This window comes from Pundamilia nyererei, unplaced genomic scaffold (assembly GCF_000239375.1).
Source record: "Pundamilia nyererei isolate P.nyererei 1_Seehausen unplaced genomic scaffold, PunNye1.0 scaffold00017, whole genome shotgun sequence".
Taxonomy (NCBI): domain Eukaryota; kingdom Metazoa; phylum Chordata; class Actinopteri; order Cichliformes; family Cichlidae; genus Pundamilia; species Pundamilia nyererei.
Window position 1 is genome coordinate 4,853,380 of NW_005187418.1, and position 21,318 is coordinate 4,874,697.

At 41.2% G+C, this 21,318-nt stretch overlaps 1 protein-coding gene across 4 annotated transcripts in view; it reads right to left on the reverse strand.

Annotated features, from left to right (window-relative positions):
• sdk2b (sidekick cell adhesion molecule 2b) overlaps nt 1–19,833 on the reverse strand; it is a 276,202-nt gene extending 256,369 nt beyond the window's left edge. For all 4 annotated transcript variants that reach the window (XM_005725909.2, XM_005725908.2, XM_013909013.1 and 1 more), the window contains exon 1: nt 18,915–19,833. In XM_005725909.2, coding sequence (XP_005725966.1) covers nt 18,915–19,053 — 139 coding nt within the window. In that variant the 5' untranslated portion in view covers nt 19,054–19,833. The remainder of the gene's footprint in view (nt 1–18,914) is intronic.
• Nucleotides 19,834–21,318: the final 1,485 nt, after the last annotated feature.

The window sequence follows — 21,318 nt, forward strand, 5'->3', positions numbered from 1 at the left end:
AAAAAGTTACGGTAAAACACTTTCAACCTTTTAAGGTTAACGTGTTTTTGCAAACAGCTATTTTCTATTTGCTACTTGCAAATAGCTGCTTGCTGTTTGCTGTGGACTGAACTAGAGCAGGTTTGCTCTCACTGAGCAGAACAATTGATGAGTGGAAAATAGAAAAGCTGAAGCCGTTTTAGGAAGATGATTCTAGGAAAAAGCTGAAATTGCTGGTGTTCCTCTTTACTTCTCTGTGTGTTTGTCCCAATACAGCACATAAAAGAACTATTAGAATTTCAACTCATCCTTTTAGTGCTTTTCAGGTTCCCATCCCTCTTGCCAGCAAAGCTGCTGACAAGTACATTCAATATGTGATTTTGAAGAACTATAAAGGAACATGAAGACATTTTACATATAACACCTTTATAAAAGTAAAAGCTCATTGTTGTTTTTTAATTACTGTATACACATCTACATAAATAGCGCAATCAAAAAGGATGTGCATGTGAACAGAGCTGAAGTAGACCACTTCATGCACTTTGTTCATTATCCAAACACTTTTACCTCAGACCAACTTCATTCTTTGTTACTTGATGAACAAGATCAAGTGCATAAATCTGAATGGAACACTTTTTTTAGGTGATAACCACCATTTTAACAGTGCTAGGGAGGCATCACAACTCATTGCAACAGACAGCAGTAGAAATTTTTCCAAATTACAGTTAGAGTGGATATCTAGAAAGAAGAAAGGGTAGGATCACACTAAGGGCACATTGAGTGAGAAGAGAATGAAGATGATACACTCAATCAGTCTCCACTCTGAGAGGCCTCTCATTAACTATTCCAGTGATAATGACAGCACTGAGGAAGCTCCTCACTTACTGTTATTGTCATCTCTAGGATTCTTTTCGCCCCACTTCAGTTTCTGGAGAGAACCGTTTTCCTCTTCTTGACCTCTTTTTTTTCTTCTTCCCCCTCTTGTATGAAGAGCGAGGCAAACTTAAACTAGTGTTTTCCTCTCCTCCAGTTACTAAGGCCACAGAGCCGTCTTAAGTTGGGATTATTCTCGGTTGCGGACACGAACACCTGCAGACACCACGGGTGAATAGGTGCTTTTCTTTCTCTTAGTTTTATTTTTTTTAGTCCACATGGAGTCCACAGTGGAGGAGGAATACACAGTTTATGCCCTGTAGTGTTGTGACTGCTGCAACAAATTGCAAGGCGCACAGATGTCCGTATGGAGTCTGGCGTTCACCCTCTGATGACTGATTACTTGGACCCAAGCCGACCCTCACATACTTGCTGAAATACACAAATCCTATCAACACAATCAGTCCAGTCCCTGTTTAAAGAATGCACATACTCAATGTACTGTTCATCTTAATTTATGGCCTTCCATGTGGTTGCACAACATTCCATTCATCCACTATGCATAAAGTGTGCAGTCACCACAATACCTCACTATAATAAGTGCTGAGACAGAGCAAGATAGAGGCTGAGGCATGGTTACTCTTGCCTTGGAGAGGATGTGTCAAAAATTAGGAACTGCACCTTCTGTCATCTGAAAACTCAAAAGGCTACATTTTTGCAGTCATTGACAGAATTAATCACAGCTTTTCAGTGTAACATGTCAAAAGATGAACGGTGACCATTTACAGCTACAAACTAAATTGCATTGCAAAACCTGTTTAAATGTTAAACTTTTTTCCCCCTGCAGATTTTAAAACTTGATTGTAGGCTTTGCTTGAATGAAAAGGAAAACTCTCACATCTGTATGACTCCTCTCTCTCTCTCAGATCCCTCCATAATTAACATTTTTATTACCATTAAGGTGTCAATGTGATTTTCAGTTTTGCCTCAGCGAAAGCTACTCCTGCTTGTGAAATCTGAAGTGCTTTAAATCTTCTGTGGTCAATGTATGTTTACATCTTTGTCAAACTTTAAAAAAAAAAATCCTTTCCTTTTTATCCCGACTACTTCTTTCAGTTTCTAGTCTTTTTTTTTGGTTGTTTTTTTGCACTTTTGAAAAAAAATGTATCAGGAAAACAGACATTTATAACACCACTGACATGATTTTACACATTTTTAGAATTGCATTTGAGATCTAATGTTGAAACAAAGTTAAGATGAGGCCACTTCAGTCCACTCCTAGACATGTATGATGATGCAAAAGCTGTTTCTCTTACTCATGTCCTTGTCAGTTAAGAAAAACAAGCACCAGCAGTGCAGACATAAAAAACCTGTCTATGATACTTTACAGAAAACTCTAAATTCCTTAAGCTTACAAAAAAGAGAAAAAAAAAGAAGCTTGTAGCTACCATCGTCAATACCCTGATTTCATCCAGTAACTACTAAAGCTACTAGAAGGGTAATTTCATGCCAGGTAGCTCCCTCTCCTTGCTCAACTCTGACTAAATAACCAGACCCAGAGGGCTCTTTCACAGCAGGTGTTCTGTTAGTGCCTAACCCCGTACACCCACCCACCCTCTCTTGCCTCATCACTCCACCCACATTACAGTGAGCACAGAGGAGGCCATGCTCCCCTCAGCGTTAAGACAGAACACTTTGTTACAGCTCTATTAGCTAACTAATCTGAAAGAACTTTATTTTATTAGTCCCTTAAGACTCCTGCCAAGGCCCTTTTCATCCTTTATGGATTCAGTAACTGTGCAGACTCCGTCTCCCTGCCCCTCCCCTTTCCTCCTGTCTCTCCCAATCCTTCAATCCCTCCATCTTACATGCTTGCTCGCCCCTTCACATACAATAGAGCTCTGTGGTACTGGCAAGGTTGCACCAACTGCGCATTACAGATGCAAGTGCACGCACACAAACAGGAGATATTGCACACAACTCACATGAGTCTTCAGTTAGTCGAGCCCGAATGCAGTCTAAATAAGCAATAGAGAAGACGATGTATGAAGAATTGAAAAGCAAAGTTAGATGCAGGAGGGATTCTCACTTTGTAGAAAAATGGAGCTCCAACGGCAAGTCAAATATTCAGGTGTGAATTGATAGCCTCACTGAAATCATCAACATTTGCCTTATATGGCTTCCGCTCGATTTCCCCCAACTTGCCCACAACCCACAAGTAACACATTCTGAAATGTGTGGGAGGCAGAAAGGTCTCAACATGATTTGGGGAGAGCTCCATATACAGACAGTTGAGATCAGAGATGAGGAGGTGGCCTATGCCACAACAAGTTCTGTGAGTATTACCATAGCATATTTCACATGCCAAAAATGATGTGTACTTGAGCAAGTCATCCAAAATTGCTGCCCCCAAGTGCCTTTCATTTTAATTCACATATTTCACTTGCAGTCATAGTAAGATGATATCTCTAGTGACAGGCCATTTTGACCCATACATTTGATCAAATGGGAAAAAAGATTAGGATTCTGTGATGTCAAAAAAATGAAATATTCAGTAGGAGTTGCCATTAAAAATGAATATGGAGAAAGAGAAACAAGAGAACACTATAGCATACTGTATATCAACTATATGTGCTTTATAATAAATGAAATGAAAACAGTGAGGTAGAATCCCCAGAATGATTCACAAGAGTTTTAAACAGCATATTTAGCTTTTCAATCTTTTATAACTGATGAGTTAAGAGGAATAAGCAAAACCTTTCATATTATTATAAAGGCAGCTAAATTGATCAGTGACGAGCTACAGGGGATTCTATATTTATTCTCATTAATTAATGACATTTTGATGTCAAGTGAGAGATCAAACAGCACCAGCCTTATCCTTGGTTTGAGGTTTGAAACATTTATTCCTGATGGTCCAGATGTTTTGAGCTTATTTTTTTCTTTTCTGTTACACTGCTTCTTTATTCTCTCAGCTACTATGTATGACTGCACTGTAAGGAATTGTTTAGGAAAGAGCTCAACAAAACAGTAGTGACATCAAACAGTGGGCAGCTCCCACATGCACTTCGCTGAAGGGGAGTTTGGACGTCTTGCTCAATATGCAAGGGCTGATGGCATGGCGGCCCAGTGGCAGCACTGGGCCTCATGCCAGAGGAAAGCACTGCACGTAGTGGCTACACGTACATCCAAACGTAAGTGTGCACGCACACATGTACACTGAAAAAGAAAGAGACAGGCATGCGAATGCATAAAACAAGCAAGGATAGCATTGCACATGCACACAAAACCACACACATGTGCATGGCAGAAACTCTAATAATGCCATCAGAGATAGCCTAATGATATTGGAGGGCAGAGTGTGCGGGTTCGCTTTGATCTTCCCTCTTTCCCTTCTCATCCCTCAAAGCTTGTAGCAAAGAAAGAAGCTGAGCAGAGCAGAAAGGGAATAAGGGGGGAGAAAGAGTGAGAGAAGAATAATTGCCAACCTTCATTTAAAAACAAGAAAAAGAGGGATACCACTGAAGTGAACCTTGCGGCAAAGAAAAAAAAAAATCAAACTCGTTCTTTTTGCCTGCCTGTACCTGCAGAGCATACAATGGACAGTTGACAGCCCTCACAGCTGCCCCTCAAGCCCTGACTGAACAACAGGGCTGGATTTGGCTGGAGAAGCTGCTGCAGTCCAACAGATTCTCTCTCAGAGGAGCCAGAGACAAATACACCATGTCAATCTGCTCTGTCAGTCCAGCTGATAGCTGCCAACATTAACCCTATGCCTCCTACATGTCTGCTTCCTCCCACAACATACCGAGACAGGTAGTTTCTGATCCTGGCTGTCAATCAAATTTCCAAGCCCATTCCTCCAGTCATACAGGGAAAAAAATGTCAATCAAGGACATAGCAAAGTAAAACAGGAATCCCATAAGCTCTCTGTTTGTACCAGATCAAACGGCTTGTTTGTGTTTGTCAGTTTGTTCATCAACTGTAGTGAACCACTATGTCCGTTGATGTGACGGTGTCTTCCAGCCTAGCAAGCACATCTGACTTCACTGGCCATGACGGATTGTGGGCACGGATCTATTTTTGGGGATCTGAAAACGCTCAGAAGGACCTGACAAAAGATTAAGGCCTATGTGTGTCTGCGCCTAAGGGGGCAATGCAGCAGCTGCAGAGGCCAAGGAATGACAGTTGTGAGGAACCAGGACACTGCACCGTATAGTGCCTACTGAATGTACAAATAGAAAACTGAATAATTTCTCTGAAGCAAATATTCAGGATATTCAGGTCTACAAGTCATATTCTAGAGTATGAGGTGTCCATTGGTTTTTGGCTGTTTGACCAAAGTGTGCCAGCAGCATTATTAAAAGGAGGGGGGGGCTCAGGAAAATCGTTTTTAAAATATACTGAACTTCCTCAAAAGCAGCATTGTAATTTAATTTGCACAGTCGTCTAAACAAACAGTGAATCCCCTATGCAGTGTAAGGCTGCGTAAAACAAGATGATCAATAACAACTTCACATATTTTCTCATTTCACGGTAAGTTAGGAATGTCTTAAAGGTAACTTTACACAAAGGCTGCAATCGGGCAAAGGTTAACCTACTGTGGTTCTATTAAAGGTGAAAGAAAAGCATCCCAACTCCAGATTCATTTACATGTTTTAGAAGCATTTAGATCAGACACTGCAGTATCTCCTCAGCCAGTACCAGCTGAGACAGCAGTGAAAATGTGTGACTGCTTTATTGCTTTGTTGCGACAGTGACGTGCAGTCAAGGCAATCATTGCATGACCATTTAAATGTAAAAACAGACGGTTAATTAAGTGTCGACGTGAAATCGACCTCTCTTAAGTATCAGAACAGTATGCTGTCCTATAAAGCATCTCACAGTCCCCATTTTGATCCATCCTGGAAATCACTGCCATGTTGTGGCCACAATTAACTGTTGCCTATGGAAGTTTTCTTGAGTACTAGACAATAAATCTGTCCCTGTTATTTTTATAGACATAGCAGCACTTTTTGGCACTCTGTGCATGGACATTATGAGTAAACCTGTGCTCTTTGAGACTGACAGGAGACCAATGTGCTTGTGTCACACCACTGTGGGCTCACCTTTCATTATCTGTGCATGTTTTACTCATGTAAGCGTGATGGACAGATGTGCATTTAGAAACAGTAGCAAAATAATCACTTTGCACCGTGATTTACAATCTCAAATCTCTTATAATCTCTAATCACCTTGGTCAAGATGTATGACCAACGAAAGAAGTGAAGCAGAGCTTCCACAGAGAAGATTCAGATGATGGCAACTTCTTCAACTTCCTCACACAGTTCACATCTGAGTGTGGTTATTTTGCCGCTATTAAAGAGACACACGTCATTTCTGAGCTTATGAGATGCTGATATCTCTTTTGGAGACAAAACAATTATCCAACACAACATAAAAAATGTGAAATAAACTCTAAAAAAAAAGCTCGTCTACAACACAAGCTCGTTAATGCAGCAGTAGCATTAATCTTTAAACACCAAAAATGCCATATACAAATTTGCTAATAACAGTTTTCTTGTAGTGAGGTGTTTTCACATGGGGTATTGCTATTTTTACTACAGGAAAAGATCTAAATAATTCCTCCACATCATTCCAGCTGATGGGTAAATATTTATCATCTCTAGTAATATTTTAAGATATCGCTCCTCTCTACTCAACATTTTAAACTTTAAGTGTCAGTTTCCAAAATGTAACAATGATCCTAGTGCTTCCTCAGTCTCCAGGCTAATTGCAACAAGATGTAGGTGAGACTGTCATCATATTTTCTGGGTGGTCCACTACTCTCATGGGTGTATTAAGCAATTAAATCGCTCAAACAAACTACAGCAGCATTTTTACTTTTCTTGTTCAGTTTCATACCTGTTTATGCGATACATGTACATTGCACGCAGCCATCATGCATTTGGGTTGTTTTTCCAAATTAACCTTCACAATATAAATTGCCATTTTCCACACAGTGTGGTGCATTTTTACATGTGCATCGTGCGCTGCTGAGGGAAATGAAGCTGTGAGTAGGTGGTGTGTTCAAGTTCCAAGAGGAATGAAAGAAAAATTATGTGGCCATGACAAGGAACATTTTCTTTAGTGTTGCCATTACAATGAAAAAGACCTCTTCACCTTTTCTCTGACTCTACATTAAAAAGAGGAACACAGAGGACACCTCACATATTTTCTGCAATTTTATGTACAGAACTTTCATAGACAGGATTACATCTTTTAGCCTCCTGTAGTTTCCATTGAGTACACCACTCTCCTCTACCAACACATGCTTTATCTAACAGTGATCAAATCCAGTATCTCCCAAAAGTAAGTACACACCTCACGTTTTTGTAAATATTTTAATCATGTCATGGAGCAGGTGGATGTTAGAAACCTTGGGCTCCTCGACCTTCCGTTTGAGGATGCCCCACAGATGCCCAATAGGGTTTAAGTCTGGAGGCATGCTTGGCCAGTCAAGTACCTTTACCCTCAGTTTATTTAGCAAAGCACTCATCTTTTTGGAGGTGTGTTTGGGGTTGTTATCATGTTGGAATACTGCCCCGTGGACCAGTTTCTGAAGGGAGGGGATCATGGTCTGCTTCAGTATGCCACAGTACATGTTGGCATTCATGGTTCCCTTAATTAACTGTAGCTCCCCAGTGCCAGCAGCACTCATGCAGCCCCAAACAATGACATCCCACCACCATGCTTGACTGTAGGCAAGACACACTTGTCTTTGTACTCCTCACCTGGTTGCCGCCACAGACTCTTGACACCATCTAAACCAAATAGGTTTATCTTGGTCTCATCAGACCACAGGTAATGCACATCCTTAGTCTGCTTGTCTTCAGCAAACTGTTTGCAGGCTTTCTCATGCATTATCTTTAGAAGAGGCTTCCTTCTGGGACAGCAGCCATGTGATGCAGTGTGTGGCATATGGTCTGAGCACTGACAGGCTGACCCTCCACGCCTTTAACCTCTGCAACAATGCTGGCAGCACTCATACATCTATTTTCAAAAGACAACCTCTGGATATGACGCTGAGCACTTGCACTCAACTTCTTCGGTCGACCATGGCGAGGTCTGTTCTGAGTGGGACCTGTCCTGTTAAACTGCTGTATGGTCTTGGCCACTGTGCTGCAGCTCAGTTTCAGGGTGTTGGCAATATTCTTATAGTCTAGGCCAGCGGTCCCCAACCTGTTTTGCCATGACCAGTATGAGAGAGTGTGAGAGCAATAACACCAAATTCAACACACCTGTTCTCCATTTGCACCTGAGACCTTGTAATACTAACGAGTCACATGACTCTGGCTAATTGGGCACAATTTGGATATTTTCATTTAGGGATGCACTCACTTTTGTTGCCAGCGGTTTAGGCAATAATGGATATGTGTTATTTAAAGGTGAGAGCAAATTTACACTGTTATACAAACTGTACAATGACTACTTTATATTGCATCAAAGTGTCATATCTTCAATGTTGTCCCATGAAAAGATACAATAAAATATTTACAAAACGGGTGGACGCACTTTTGTGAGATACCGTATATACACAAAAGTACCAAACTGGGTTAACAGGCAATGATTAGAATGTCTCACTCACCATTACCATCACTAAAGCTACTGTTTGAAGAAAATGAACATACAATATACAACTAACTACTGCGTATGCGATGCACGCAAAAAAGAAAAAACAAATGCGATGACATGTCATGTATGAACACTGGAACACCCCTCTCATGAGATTCTCTTTAAGCAGGCCATTATGGGATTTCTGGGTAAGGAAAACAAAGTAAGACACTACTGAAGGGTGGGTAAACCAATCATGTGTGCTTTAGCAAACATAATCATTTAAGTTAAGAATTTTCAGTGACTGTTTGATTTTAACTAAGAAATGTTTATTTAGAAAAGAAAAAAACCCAAATGCATTCTGTTTAATTGCATGATGATGACTTGACTTGTTGTCTCATCTTTGTTATATGCTGTACAATGCAAACTTAGGATGATGAATGGTTGGTCCATCTGGTATTTCCTGCCCATATTCAGTTTTTCCATTAGTCATCATTTCTGCTGTAACTACCCACCTCACCCTCAACCCCCAAAAAACAGCCACAAGAAACGAACACTGTCAAAACACTCGTTAACTTCTTTGTTTAAATAAAGCCCACACTCAGTGTAAATACCCAGAAGACCACACTGGAATCTAAATTGTGACCACACGAATACCGCTATAGTCAGTGAAGTCACTGGGGAGTTAAGCTTTTTACAACTTCCATAATTAGTAGTCCTGTTTTTATCTCGTTTTTAAAATGTAATCAGCTGTTTCACAGGGAGTTTATCAAAACTGAACTGCACTACTTTATAGTGTTTACGGTACATTTATGGTCTGACTAACACTTGGAGTACTAAATGAAAGACAAAGGTAAGCAACTCTGTTCCATGTAAACTCAAGCTAGTCTGCTCAGTGGTATTGTTATGGTTGTAGGGTCGGGATCCAAAGCAGCTCTTTACTTCTCTCACGTTATAACAGTTTTAAAGATTTCTGCTAGGCAGGAAGAATGATTTAGAGAGCTGTGGCGCTGGCCAATACACTGGGCCATCCACACTTCTTTTACCACTAGTATGTATTGTCTTCTCAAATGGCAATATAAAAGTAGGAGGCCATTTCACAAGACAGTGGAGTGCTGTGAAAAACAGTCACACAAATTTAAGCTATAGTTTTGAGTAAAAGGTCCCTGGCAGCTGTGGCTCCAAATCTCTCACCCCCTTTAACTGTCACATAATGGCTGCAGTGATGTACTGCAATGCCTGCCCAGTACTTAATGGTTATCTACTGCTGTACAGTAACAACAGGGCTCCTTCTCCTTAATATGCCACTTTTGCTAGACTAAAATATGGAGGGACCTCTTTACAAGCACTCCACAAAAATACTCTGTCTTCGGGTGAACACCTCACTCTGTTAACACAATACATAGAATGACAAAATGAAGTGAATGGCAAAATAAGAGATGGGATTCAACAGAAAACTGCCCCATTATACATAGCAATTAATCAATTACTGGGATTGAATCAATATTCCCCGCCCAGTTTGGCAGCCTGACAGCACTCAGGTGTAATTAAAATTGTTGCTATTGACAAATCAAGATGGATGGAGGGTCTGCCGCCTGCACTGATCAGCTCTGAGAGTGATTCACTCTGTGTGACAAACCTGTGGGATGGGTTTTGTTTTTTATGTGTGTGCGTCTACAAATGTGTGATTGGGTATCGCATCAGTGAATGTGTGCACGGTGTCAGTAAGGCTGCAATTAGCGTCCCTAAGTTGAGGTCAAGCACAAGTAATGCACAAGGTCAAAGCCCAGTGTCCAAACATCCATTTCACTCTGCCACCTTCTATTATCACTGGGTTATTCCCATTAAGCTGACTGCTAAGAGTGTTAAATAATTTAGTCATGTGTAAAGTCTATCCAAGCAAATGATGATCAAGATGTTAATCTAATCTCATCTAAATTTAGGAAAGTGCTCAAGTGTAAAGTATACAGAAAAGCTATGAAAGTATGTCTGTCTTTCAAAGTGGAACATTTTCTTCCACCTTTCAGAGTCACAGATAAAATAGGAATCTCAATTAGAAGGTGATATCAGATTCTAAGTCTTTAAGATGATACCAGCAGGGTAGCTGAATGTGGTGATGGATGAGCAGCTGGCTAAGAAAGCAATCAGGAGCTTGTCAGCCTTCAAGGGACAAAAATGTCACACACAGACTCACAAAAGTTTCAAATAAAGGCTTTGATTAGCTTCCAGTTAATTGGCGATGCTGCGATCACCTTTTTTTTTCTCCTCCCTTTCCCCTCTGCCTCAATTCCATCTTTGACTATCTTTCTTTTCACATAAGACAACATTTATAAATTACAGCTGCAAAAAAAATTCTTTCAACAGTGCTTGGTGTTTACATGAAGCTTGGCAGGAGTCAAAGGAACTCTTCAAAAGCAATATCAGAGGCGTCAATGATCAGTGCAAAAATAAAAATGCCAGAACATTCTTTTTCTGAGATGTAAGACATTTATTATAGAGGGATCCATGCCTTAAATCTCTTGAGACTGGCCCTTAAGCATTAAACAGAACAAAAAACGGAAAATAAGGACAATGTTTCATGAATTTGAACACAATTTTCAAAGAAGTGTCACGAAGGAGTAATTTATTGCACTATTAAAAAAGGAAGACAATTTCAATCCCACACAGCTAACGCATTAAAAACGCTCCCATTAGTCCATTTCTGGTTTTTACCTCTCAGTCAGTTAAAAGGTTAACATATTAACACAGGGAAACAAATTAGCAACTGCAGAGAAGGCAATGCATCATTCAGTATACTTTTCTTTTAAAGCTTTAGAAAATAAAGGCTGTAATTGTCAAGTATATGAAAAATTAAAGGAGTTCTTTCTATGCCACAGGCAAGTGGCAAAAGTGAGGCAGGAAAATTAAGCGATATACAGAATCTTCTATAAACTATCTGACATATAAAACTCTGATGTCCTGGTTGCTTTCTTAGGAAATGCTATAAATTTGTGAGGTTTAAAGAAAATCTATTTGTTTGTGTGCAGCTTATGAGTGCTGGGACAGCTTATTAGCTGTGAAAATTGTCAGAATGCTGACTTCCACATTGGTGCTTTGTTCTACAGTAAAGCAGTATAGACTATACATTGCCAGCTCTCACTCGAGCTTAAGACCAACAAGAAAGGAAGGATGCACTACCCTCTGCTGCTGTTCAGCAGAAAATTCTCAAGGAGGTAGACATCCAAATTAGTGAAAAACTGACATCAATAAGGTTATCAAGTACCCATTTATTTATACATTCAACCAATCGTACTGGGAGAAAAGTGATAAACACAGACCTGTTCACATTTTCCCTGAAATTCTTTAGCATGTTTCTCCAACTGGACCAGTCCTACACAACAATTGTGACCAAATGCAGCCAATTCTCTGTAAAAGAAAAGCCTAGATGATGTAATGCATCATCATCTAGGCATTAGATGATGCCTAGATGATCTTATGAAACTGGTTTCATAAGAAAGAAACCAGTTTGGATGCAATACCTGGAGAGAAAATCTCCTGTATCGAAATGTTAAAGCAGCCCCACACAAACATATTCAAATGTCATTAGATGGTTGAATCTAAAACACTGCCTTAGAAAATAGAAAGCCCATTCAGACCCAAATGAATAAACACACTCATTTTGTATATAATGTGTGAGTAATAGATCATAACAGCAAGGTTATCCATCAAATGCATCTGGAAGTGGAAAAAGACTCATGTTCTAATAGTTCTCTTCATTCCACAGTATTATTATGTAAAGCATAAAAATGTATTCCTCATCAAATCAAAGCACCCTACAAATCAAAGTTAAGGCAATTACAATCTTATTCCACCCTTTCAAATGGCAACAGCTGTTTCCCCATGGTCAAAATTGCAGCATAATTGCACACGGTAGCATATGGTTATGGCTGATTAATCCAACTGGGGGTGAAGGCCCATTATTCCTGCATGGGATGGGTAAATAGGCAGTGGATCCGAGTGCTGGATAGACGGGTAATGGGATGGCGAAAAAGGGAATGGGCCTTTGATGAGATGTCTGTTAAAAATGGCGTGATTGTCAGAATCGATCAGACCCTCTACAGTCCTTATCCAAGTCTTTAAAATGATCTGCTTGTCATCCGGTTTCTTCAACACAGAGTAATGCCAGTGGTGCAAATCTATGCAGAAAGGAGGAACAGTTTAGTCCGAGCCCCTTTTATTATACGATATGTATTGCTGTGGGCATTTCCAATTTAATCCCCCTTCATGAACTCCATGAACTAATAGTGGGGACATTATTGTAGCTCCAGGGGAACCCGGTGTGCATGCCAGAGATGTGATAGTTAAGACTGCTTACTGGTTTGTGGGCTTAGACTGGCCACCGCTTGTAAACAGATGAACACCCACAAGCCCATAGAGCTAATGTATGCATTCAAATTCATAGTTCGCCGGCAAACACACTCACACAAAACACATCCCCCAGGGAACAGCAATTACAGGGTTCATAGGTGGTTTCCAAAGCCTCCAGCCAATCTGAGTGCATTTCAATTGTAAACACACAAGGATCCACATGAGTGCGTTGGGTTTGGGGGCCTCCTGAAGCTAGTGTCACTCTAAGGTCTGTGCTCATTTCCATCTAGCCAGATGAGGGATGATGATGGTAAACAGGCCTTGACTGTGACTCCCCCCTGCCTGTTGCGGGTTGCATAATGTCCTACTTAAACAGTGAGGGAAAAGTTCAAGTCTGTAATCACATTCATACCTCCCGCTTATTATTTTGTTGAAGTCTTTTTGGAGTCCAATTTGAAGGACGTAAGCAAGAGCCGATCATGCTCACTACAAGGTATTGTGCACTGGAATCCCACGTGTGTGGCACAGAAGTACAGAAGGCCCCCAGATGCTAATTTAACAAGCTGTGAGAGTGCACAAGTGTGGCTTGGCTTGCCTCAGCAAATATGAAAAACACAGGATATGCTTTCAGCACAGTGATATTAAAACAAGGTGGAATGCCCTACTGTAAATCCTTCAATCCATTCGCAGTGCATAAACCTTGTTCATGCCGAGGCTTTATTGTTCCAGCTCACACACAGTAGATCGAAAGGAGCACAGGCTTCAAAAGGAAAAAAAAAAAACCAACCCCAAAAAAACACTGTAGTGTTCTTTCTGAAAAGCCAAGTACAATAAACATGTAAGCTATCAGTGTTCTCCACACCGTACATCAAAGGGTAAATACTAACACCTGTAAATAAAGGTGCACAAAACGCACAAGCTCAGCTTTTACAAATACATTCTTCAAACCACCTTCAACTTCTGCTGTGCATGAAAATGTGCACCCACAAACACGGGGAACAAATGGAGCAATAATTTCTGTGCAGGTATTCTAACTTGGCCAAGTGCAAAGCAGAATGATCAAAGAAGAACATGTCAGAGAAAAAAAAGACAGTCAGCAGTGCTGGTTTAATCCAGTATAGTCACTGCCCCAATTAGACTATATGACTGAACAATGAAGCCAACTCATCATCACTACTAAAGCCAAAAGGGAGAAGAGTACACCCTCTGTTTTTTGGATTCACAAAAATATTCAAATTGCTTTCAGTCATTCAGCAATGACCCTTGTCTCTCTCAGTGTATACTGACAATTCCCAGCTGGTCTGGGTGGCCTCTTTTCCCATTCCCAGAAGCCAAATTAATAACCATGCAAAGACAAATAGGACAGCCATGGCAAACAGACTCCTTTGTGCCATGTTCCAGGCAGTGGGCAAAATGACAGCGGCTTAAAGAGACTATTTGTGAATTAGGCTACTACATCATTGCCTCAGTTTGTTCTGGTCAAACTGTCTGGACTGCACAGCACTTAGAATAGCATAATCTGAAATTTCCAATTTTCCAATAAAATGCCTCTTTTTGAGGTTACATAGCTATTTCCAAGAGAGAAGCTGGTTGAAATTTTAGGATTTAACTTCTTACAATGTTCCATGAACTAAAAATGAAAAAAGGGAGAGCATCTGGCATGCCAATGGGGGAATTTAGGGAAGCAATCACAGAACAGAAAGTTGTGAAATGGTATCGATTATTCCTTGCTATTGTTACTTTGCAGCACCCTCTAGGAAGTGAGCCACTGTTGGTGGCTCCATATTTATGCCACCTCTCTTCACGTTAAACTCTCATCCTTTCTTTCCCATCTAAGCGCATCAATTTTTACACTATTTTGTCACAAAGATCAAACAGCAGACGACCATAATCAGGATCATTTTCCTCCTCTTCCTATTCTTCTCCCTCCGCGATGATTCTCCGGGGAAGTGACAGTTCATGTTCTGTTGGTTCTACATCATGAAGAATTGTTCATCCTAATTAAATAATTCATTGTGCAATTTAAAGAACAGCCTCCGACTCAAGCAAAAGTACCACTTGTGAGCAATACAAGTTTACAGAAAACTTCTCACGTTGATAGTGTGCAGAGAGTGTTTCTTTATATTTCTCTTTGAAGTGTTTTTTTTTTTAAACATATCTAAGCAATTAGTACGCTCTGTCATAACTTTTCAAAGACTATGTGTGGCAATTTAATAACATAGTCCCACTCTTAACCTTTTTGGCTGTATGGTACTGGAAAATTGGGCCAAGATCAATAAATAAAAGTCCCACTTCAAAAAGCTCTGAAAGTGCTATCCAGAGAGAAAAACAGAAGGTCTTTAGTTACACCTCTCTCTTAGACTTGCCACTACTAGAGACCTTCGGTGGGTAGTTTTGTTTTATTGAATGTAGCGCACTGAAACTCTAGACATCCCTCTGAGAAATCTATCACTGGACTTTGACCATGAGTTTTCTTGCCAGCCCTGAATACTAAAAGCGATATGTTGTGACCTTTTGCCAAAGTGCTGGCTGCAGGGATCTACGACAGCCTCGCTTTTTTTCCTCTCCTTCCCTTTGAAAATCATTTCACAGGGCACAGCTGCTACAAGGAAACAGAGATCCCCAGTCTGTCAATTAAGATGAGTGACAAATCAGGACATTTGTAGTCTGGAGACATTCTCTCAACCCCTCTGTCTCCACAAATCATTCTCAGTCCAATCTCAGTTGATTCTTTTTTTTGGCTTAGCTCAATTCACTTACTTCAGCTTTGTTCAAATCCATAACAATAAGTTTCAGTAATCCTACAAAGAACATGTGTACTTGCTACTAATAAAAAATGTGATACACAAAAGACCAAAGGTGACTCTAAAGGGTAACAGGAAATAGATTAATAGTCTTGGTTTAAAGTGTCCCTTGCTCACTATACACAGTGTTTCAGGCACTTGCAGTCGGAGGTTTATCTCCAAAGGGGCTGGAAATTACCTTCTCAAGTGTGGGCAAATAAAACACACAATGACCATTTAGTGGAAAAGATGAGTCACATCAAGGTAACAAAAATGCAAAAACCTCTATCTCAACATTTCTCCCTTGAAAATGCAGCTTTTACTTTCATCGAAACAAGTCAAGAGCTTTCCCCAAAAGGCAACCATCTCCTTTCATTCACACAATTTCAATCAACTTTCCTCTAAGATTGAAAATGGAGATGACGCACTGCACTTCTATGATTGTGTCAAGATTCATGTCCAATACATTAAGCTACAAACACACCACAGCTCTAAAAATGTTGTGGCTGATTCCTGCGCCATGTCCTAGTAGCGCCACGCACCCTGTCATAACCACGCTTACTAATGTTAATCTGAGTGCCACTCCTCTGACAGAATGAAATCCTGAAGTCCCTGCGAAGCTCCTCGAGTTGAGCTGTAGCTAGTCAACATAATCTGCAGACGTTGAGTGACGCCGAAGTGTCTGTGCCAAACATGACATTCCAATAGAGTCCTCCCCTGCTGCTCAAAGCTCCAAAATAGACATGTTAGAAATGACAAAACCAGCAGGCGAGCCCAGCATTGTCTCGGCATGACCTCAGTAAGCGAATGAGAGTGAACAGTGGGGACAGACCAGACAGCTCTTATAACTGTCACTTTAAACACAATATCCAGACTGAGTTTGCAGAAAGGCTTTTTTATTCAATTTCAAGACAAGAGTGTGCTTATGTGTCAGTAACCAAAAATAAAGTGTTTAAAAGTTAAAGTGTCTTTGTTTAAACCACGGAATGCTTTCCTATTTTGGATAAATCAGAACTACTCATGGACTAAATGCAAGTTTTTTGCCATCAGTTTAATCCTGATGTACATCATTTAATAATGAGACATTTTTTTACTCTTTTCCCTGCCACACAATGACGATGAGTGACAATGTACGAAATAAAAGGACCGAAGAAGATCCCTCTTTGCTCACCAAGCCCTAAAGCCAGACTTCATAGCACTTTGGTCTGATGAAGGCTGTTCTCCCATCGTTAAAAAGCTGTTTTAGCAGACTGGTCATTAAAATATGGCAAGCACTGGCTGACATGTCCATTCAGAGGCAGGCTACTTGCCTCATCATGTTCTTTAATCATCGGGTGGAAAGAGAGCATCCCACACTGGGGTCACTTTCAACGAGCTGCACTCTGAATGGTCTGAAGAGAGTCCAATTAAATCCTACATTTTCTGACCCAAGAGTGACTATGTGATGGAATCTGAGAGCTGCTGCTGGATGGATTGAGCAGAAAGAGAGTGAGAGTGATTGCAAGCCTTCATCCCCAACATACATAGTCACATGCATGCATAATTTCTGTATGCATCAGTGCATAACCACAGAAAAACTCGCAAAACATTCTCCCCGGGCCACCTCTGTAAATAATGTGTTCTTATTTAACTTGCTTGGTTAAATAAGCATTCAGAAGGAAAGAAAGAAGAGTGGGACAAAGCATCTAGAATCAGATACAAACAGCAGGAGAGAAGCAGTTATAGAAAACGAGAAAGCAACAATGTCAGGACTCTTAATCCCTAGGACACATGAGTTATCAATCTGTTGTAAATGTCAAACGCGGGGATATGCCCCTGTGAACGATGGATATCTGCCTTGTTTGTTTGTGTGTGCACATTTTTTTTAAATTCATCTTTCCTACATTGTATTATTGAGTAAGCCCCACAAGAGCTTAGAGTCTATCTTGAGCGGCAATACTCTCTCTTCATAGAGCCATCAGTACCTGAATCCCAACAACCTGAGCGGAGGTGGTGCAGCAGAGGAAGGCAAAGAATGAGAAGATTGTCATCCTGAGACTGTCACAGTCTCCTGATCCATGTTCAGAGTACATATGTTTGAACATATATACTCTGAACATGCCTGAATGAGAGGTCAAAGAGACACAGTACAAGAGTTCCACTTTGTGCAGTGTGTGATGAAGCTTTGAAGTGTGAAGAAAGAGGACAACCCTCAGTCAAGTTCATCATGTTTCCATTTTCATTTTCTAGCAATTTTCCAGGCTCTACTTCAGCGAGGAACCCCTGGAGCAACAGCAAGGACCCATGGTGCAAACTCCTGACCCCACTAAATGTGCGTTTGAATCAAAGTGACAGTAATGTACACGTTAATCTCCCGGAGCAACTAGGTTTTCTTTTAGAATAGTTAAAAAAAAAAGAAAAAGCAACCGACTTTAGCATAACAGCATAAAAAATAAAACACCCTGCAGCTCTGTGATAGGTGGATAAAAATGAAAGGAAGAATGCCTGAGGTTACAGTAGACTCTCTTTCTGGGCACCGAGTCTCCACAGAAATATTACAGGAGATCTTGTGGGATTATTGCGCTGAGAATTTGACTCATGAAAAACAGATAATAAAAAAAAAGAAGATAAACGCCACCGATTCCCTGTGAACTGCCACACTTGGCTGGTGCTTCCCTCCGCTCAGGCTGCATAATTCTCAGAAAACCAATTAATTTTCAACATTTGATACTTTACTTCTCTGTGCCCGCTCTAATCGTTGCATTTCAATATGTATGTATTTGTTTGCCGCGCTTGTTTGCCGTGCAAAGTTTAGTTTCCTGCGGGGAAGAGTGATTAATTATTTTGTACTTATTAATCAGCTTAACGTTTTAACAGCTTGGCTCGTAATGGCACGTGACATCAGAGGGGCTCATTATACATGTTCAAACTGTAAAACAAAAAAACAGCAGTAAAAGAAAACGAAAGAAAGAAATAAGAGTATTCGTTAAAACGGTCTTTTTTGAAAACTTGAGAAACCTTAAAATGTGTCTCATTAGATTCTAGACTTCAACCACATCGGTGTGGATGAACTCAATGAAGTTTGATATACGTTAAGTGTGGGGAAAAACTAAGCCTATTTTAAATGTTTATTAAACGTGAGAGTGGTGCCACATTTAACAGAGCTCAGCATCTCACTGATGTGAAGCCTAATGAGAAAATTGTGGGCTACGTGCAAAAGGATGAAGACTGCAAAACTCCGGTGCCACACCACACCGGAAAGGGTTCCATGTTAACATCTAACACAGCAGGTAGCTACAAACACCAATGGGCCGGTGTGATCGGTTCATCGGTACAGTAGCGATCCAACACTCTTCTTACCTTGAGGTTGTGCGCAGTGGATGAGTAAGGAAAAAAATAAAATCCATGCGACGCGCCACATCGATCTGTTAAAGGAGTCCTCAAACATGGTCCCAAACCGGGAGGACTGGACAACAAGTGCCCGGTGAGCTTTAAGCATGCCGTAGTGGCCGAGTCCCGCCGTGGCTGTGGTGCCGTTCGCCTGCTGCTTGATTCGCTCTGTCAGGAGGACCTGCGACCACTAAAGTCGAGCAGAGCGCACCGACCTCGGAGCGCAAAACCAAGCCTCTGCCGTAGCCTGTGGTGACCGGAGAAATTCGGTCAAACTGTGTGTTTGTTTTACAGTCTAAGTTCGCTGCAGTTCCACGAGCCTCGTTGATGGTAAAATATTTCCGTAGGAGTACCGAAACAGAGCGCGTTTGTTTATCTGAAGGATGCAACTCAATCAGATGAATCCAGGTTAAGTCCAAGTACAGTCTGTCTCTTGCTGCACCTGTAAGAAGGAAAGCTGCACCTCATAGAACACCTTTCCCCACTTACACGTCGTGCGTCCTTGAGATGCTGGTTTGTTCTTTTTCTTCGTCTTCTTCTCTTTACTTAACTTCCTCCTTCGCCTTGTCCCCGGCGGAGTGCTTAGGTGTTTTTGTTCTTTCTCTTTTCTTCTTCTCCAAAGCACAGAACAGACTTTTCCTCGAATCCTTTCCTTTCTGAAGAGGAGCGCCACAAATGGAGCACACCCCCCGTAAAGTTCCTCCCCAGAGCGCACCGTCAAGGTCGCCAATTTGCTTTGACAGGAGCGGAGAAGAACTACAGCAGTTCGCTGAGCGGAGAATGGGGGGCGGTGGGGAGAGAAACTTGCATGCAGTCACAGGATGAGAGTGGGAGCCGTGCCGTAGAGGAAAGCCCGGTTGCCGGTGCCTCGGATGAGGACGAGTCCCGGGTTCTTCGTGAGGTAACGCTGGGATCTGATGCTTCAGCAGCAGCGCAGCGCATGATGCCACCATGCGGCCATGCGCAAAAACACATCTCCTGTTACAATACAGCCAAGCACATGGTTTCAGGAGAGGATTTTATTGCTTTCCACATTACACAAAGGTGGAATGAATATAGTCCTTTGTTAAAATGATTTAAGGAGCATGCGTCCGGCTTGTGCTGCCAAGAATGTAGTGGTTCTTAGGGTGCCTGTGGAGAAATCACTATGATATTTCTGCGGGGATTTATAGGCTAATGTGTCTGAGTTTACTGACCTTGTAGTACTTTTTATCCCCCGTGGTATCATTAGAGGGATTTATATTTTGGCTGCATTTTAATACTTTGAGCTATGACACTGTATGTTTTTGTAGCACTTTCTGTATTGCTCTTTTCCTTTTTTCGCTGAGGCTACAGGATGTAATTCTCGATGCTATTTGAGGTGCATGGCATGAATATAAAAGGCGCAAATGGGTGTGCTAAGTCGTTACACAGCCAAGACTGAAACTGCTGCACGTTATCTTCTCTGTGTGTAGGAGAAGGAGGAAGACAAGGAGGAGGAGGAGGCTGTGAGAAGAGAATCGTTGGAAGACAGAAGGAGGAAGAGCAGAGAAGGGTGGTTGGTGAGCAAATGTTTCCAAAATGACAGTATCACTAAAGTGGAAGTCAAGGAAGAGAATGAGAGAGCCTGACTGAGCAAATGCTCATGTCCTGAAAATGACAGTGCCCTGCCAGGAGAAAACAGGAGTGCTTAGTGTTTGTAATGTTTTGGGTTTTTTTGTTGTTGCTTTAACAAATGACGAGGCCCATCTAAGCCACCACAAGGCAGCTTGGAAATAATGCACCATGATAATAGCTTCTGCTATTTCCGCACAAGAGTTTCAGCTTCCTTTTGGCTTTCTCCTTCTTATTCAAAAATGCGATACCTTGCACAAAGTTAATAATAGGAGAGTTACCATCATGAAAATCAAGATGGAGTGCTTCCCTGGCCAGCCTTAACGCATCTCAGAAAACCAGTTATGATTTTTCAAGTATTTACTGTGACTGAACTCAGCAAGAGGGTAATTTTGAAAATCCCTGGACACAGTATTTTGAGCCATAGCTTTCTGCAGACAAGTGGTGATCCATTTGTGCGTTTGTGTCTGTCTGTGTGTGTGTGTGTCCACCCCGCACCCCTCCTTTCCCTGCAGATGCCAACAATGCCAGGTGTTAGCTCCTGGTGTTGTTGAGCAACGGCTAGCTGTGATCACAGGTGCTAAAGTAGCTTAGTGCAAGCTGTACTCACTTCAGAATGAGACATGTTATTTTTAACTAGCCCACGTAGTAACCATGCAACTGGTAATGATGATCAAGAGTTAGTCGGGTGCAGTAATTTCAAGTTATACCAATGTTTAAAACACACAGTTAAATGGCATTTTTGAAAAAAGGAGTTAAGAGAGTTAGAAAAGAATTAAAA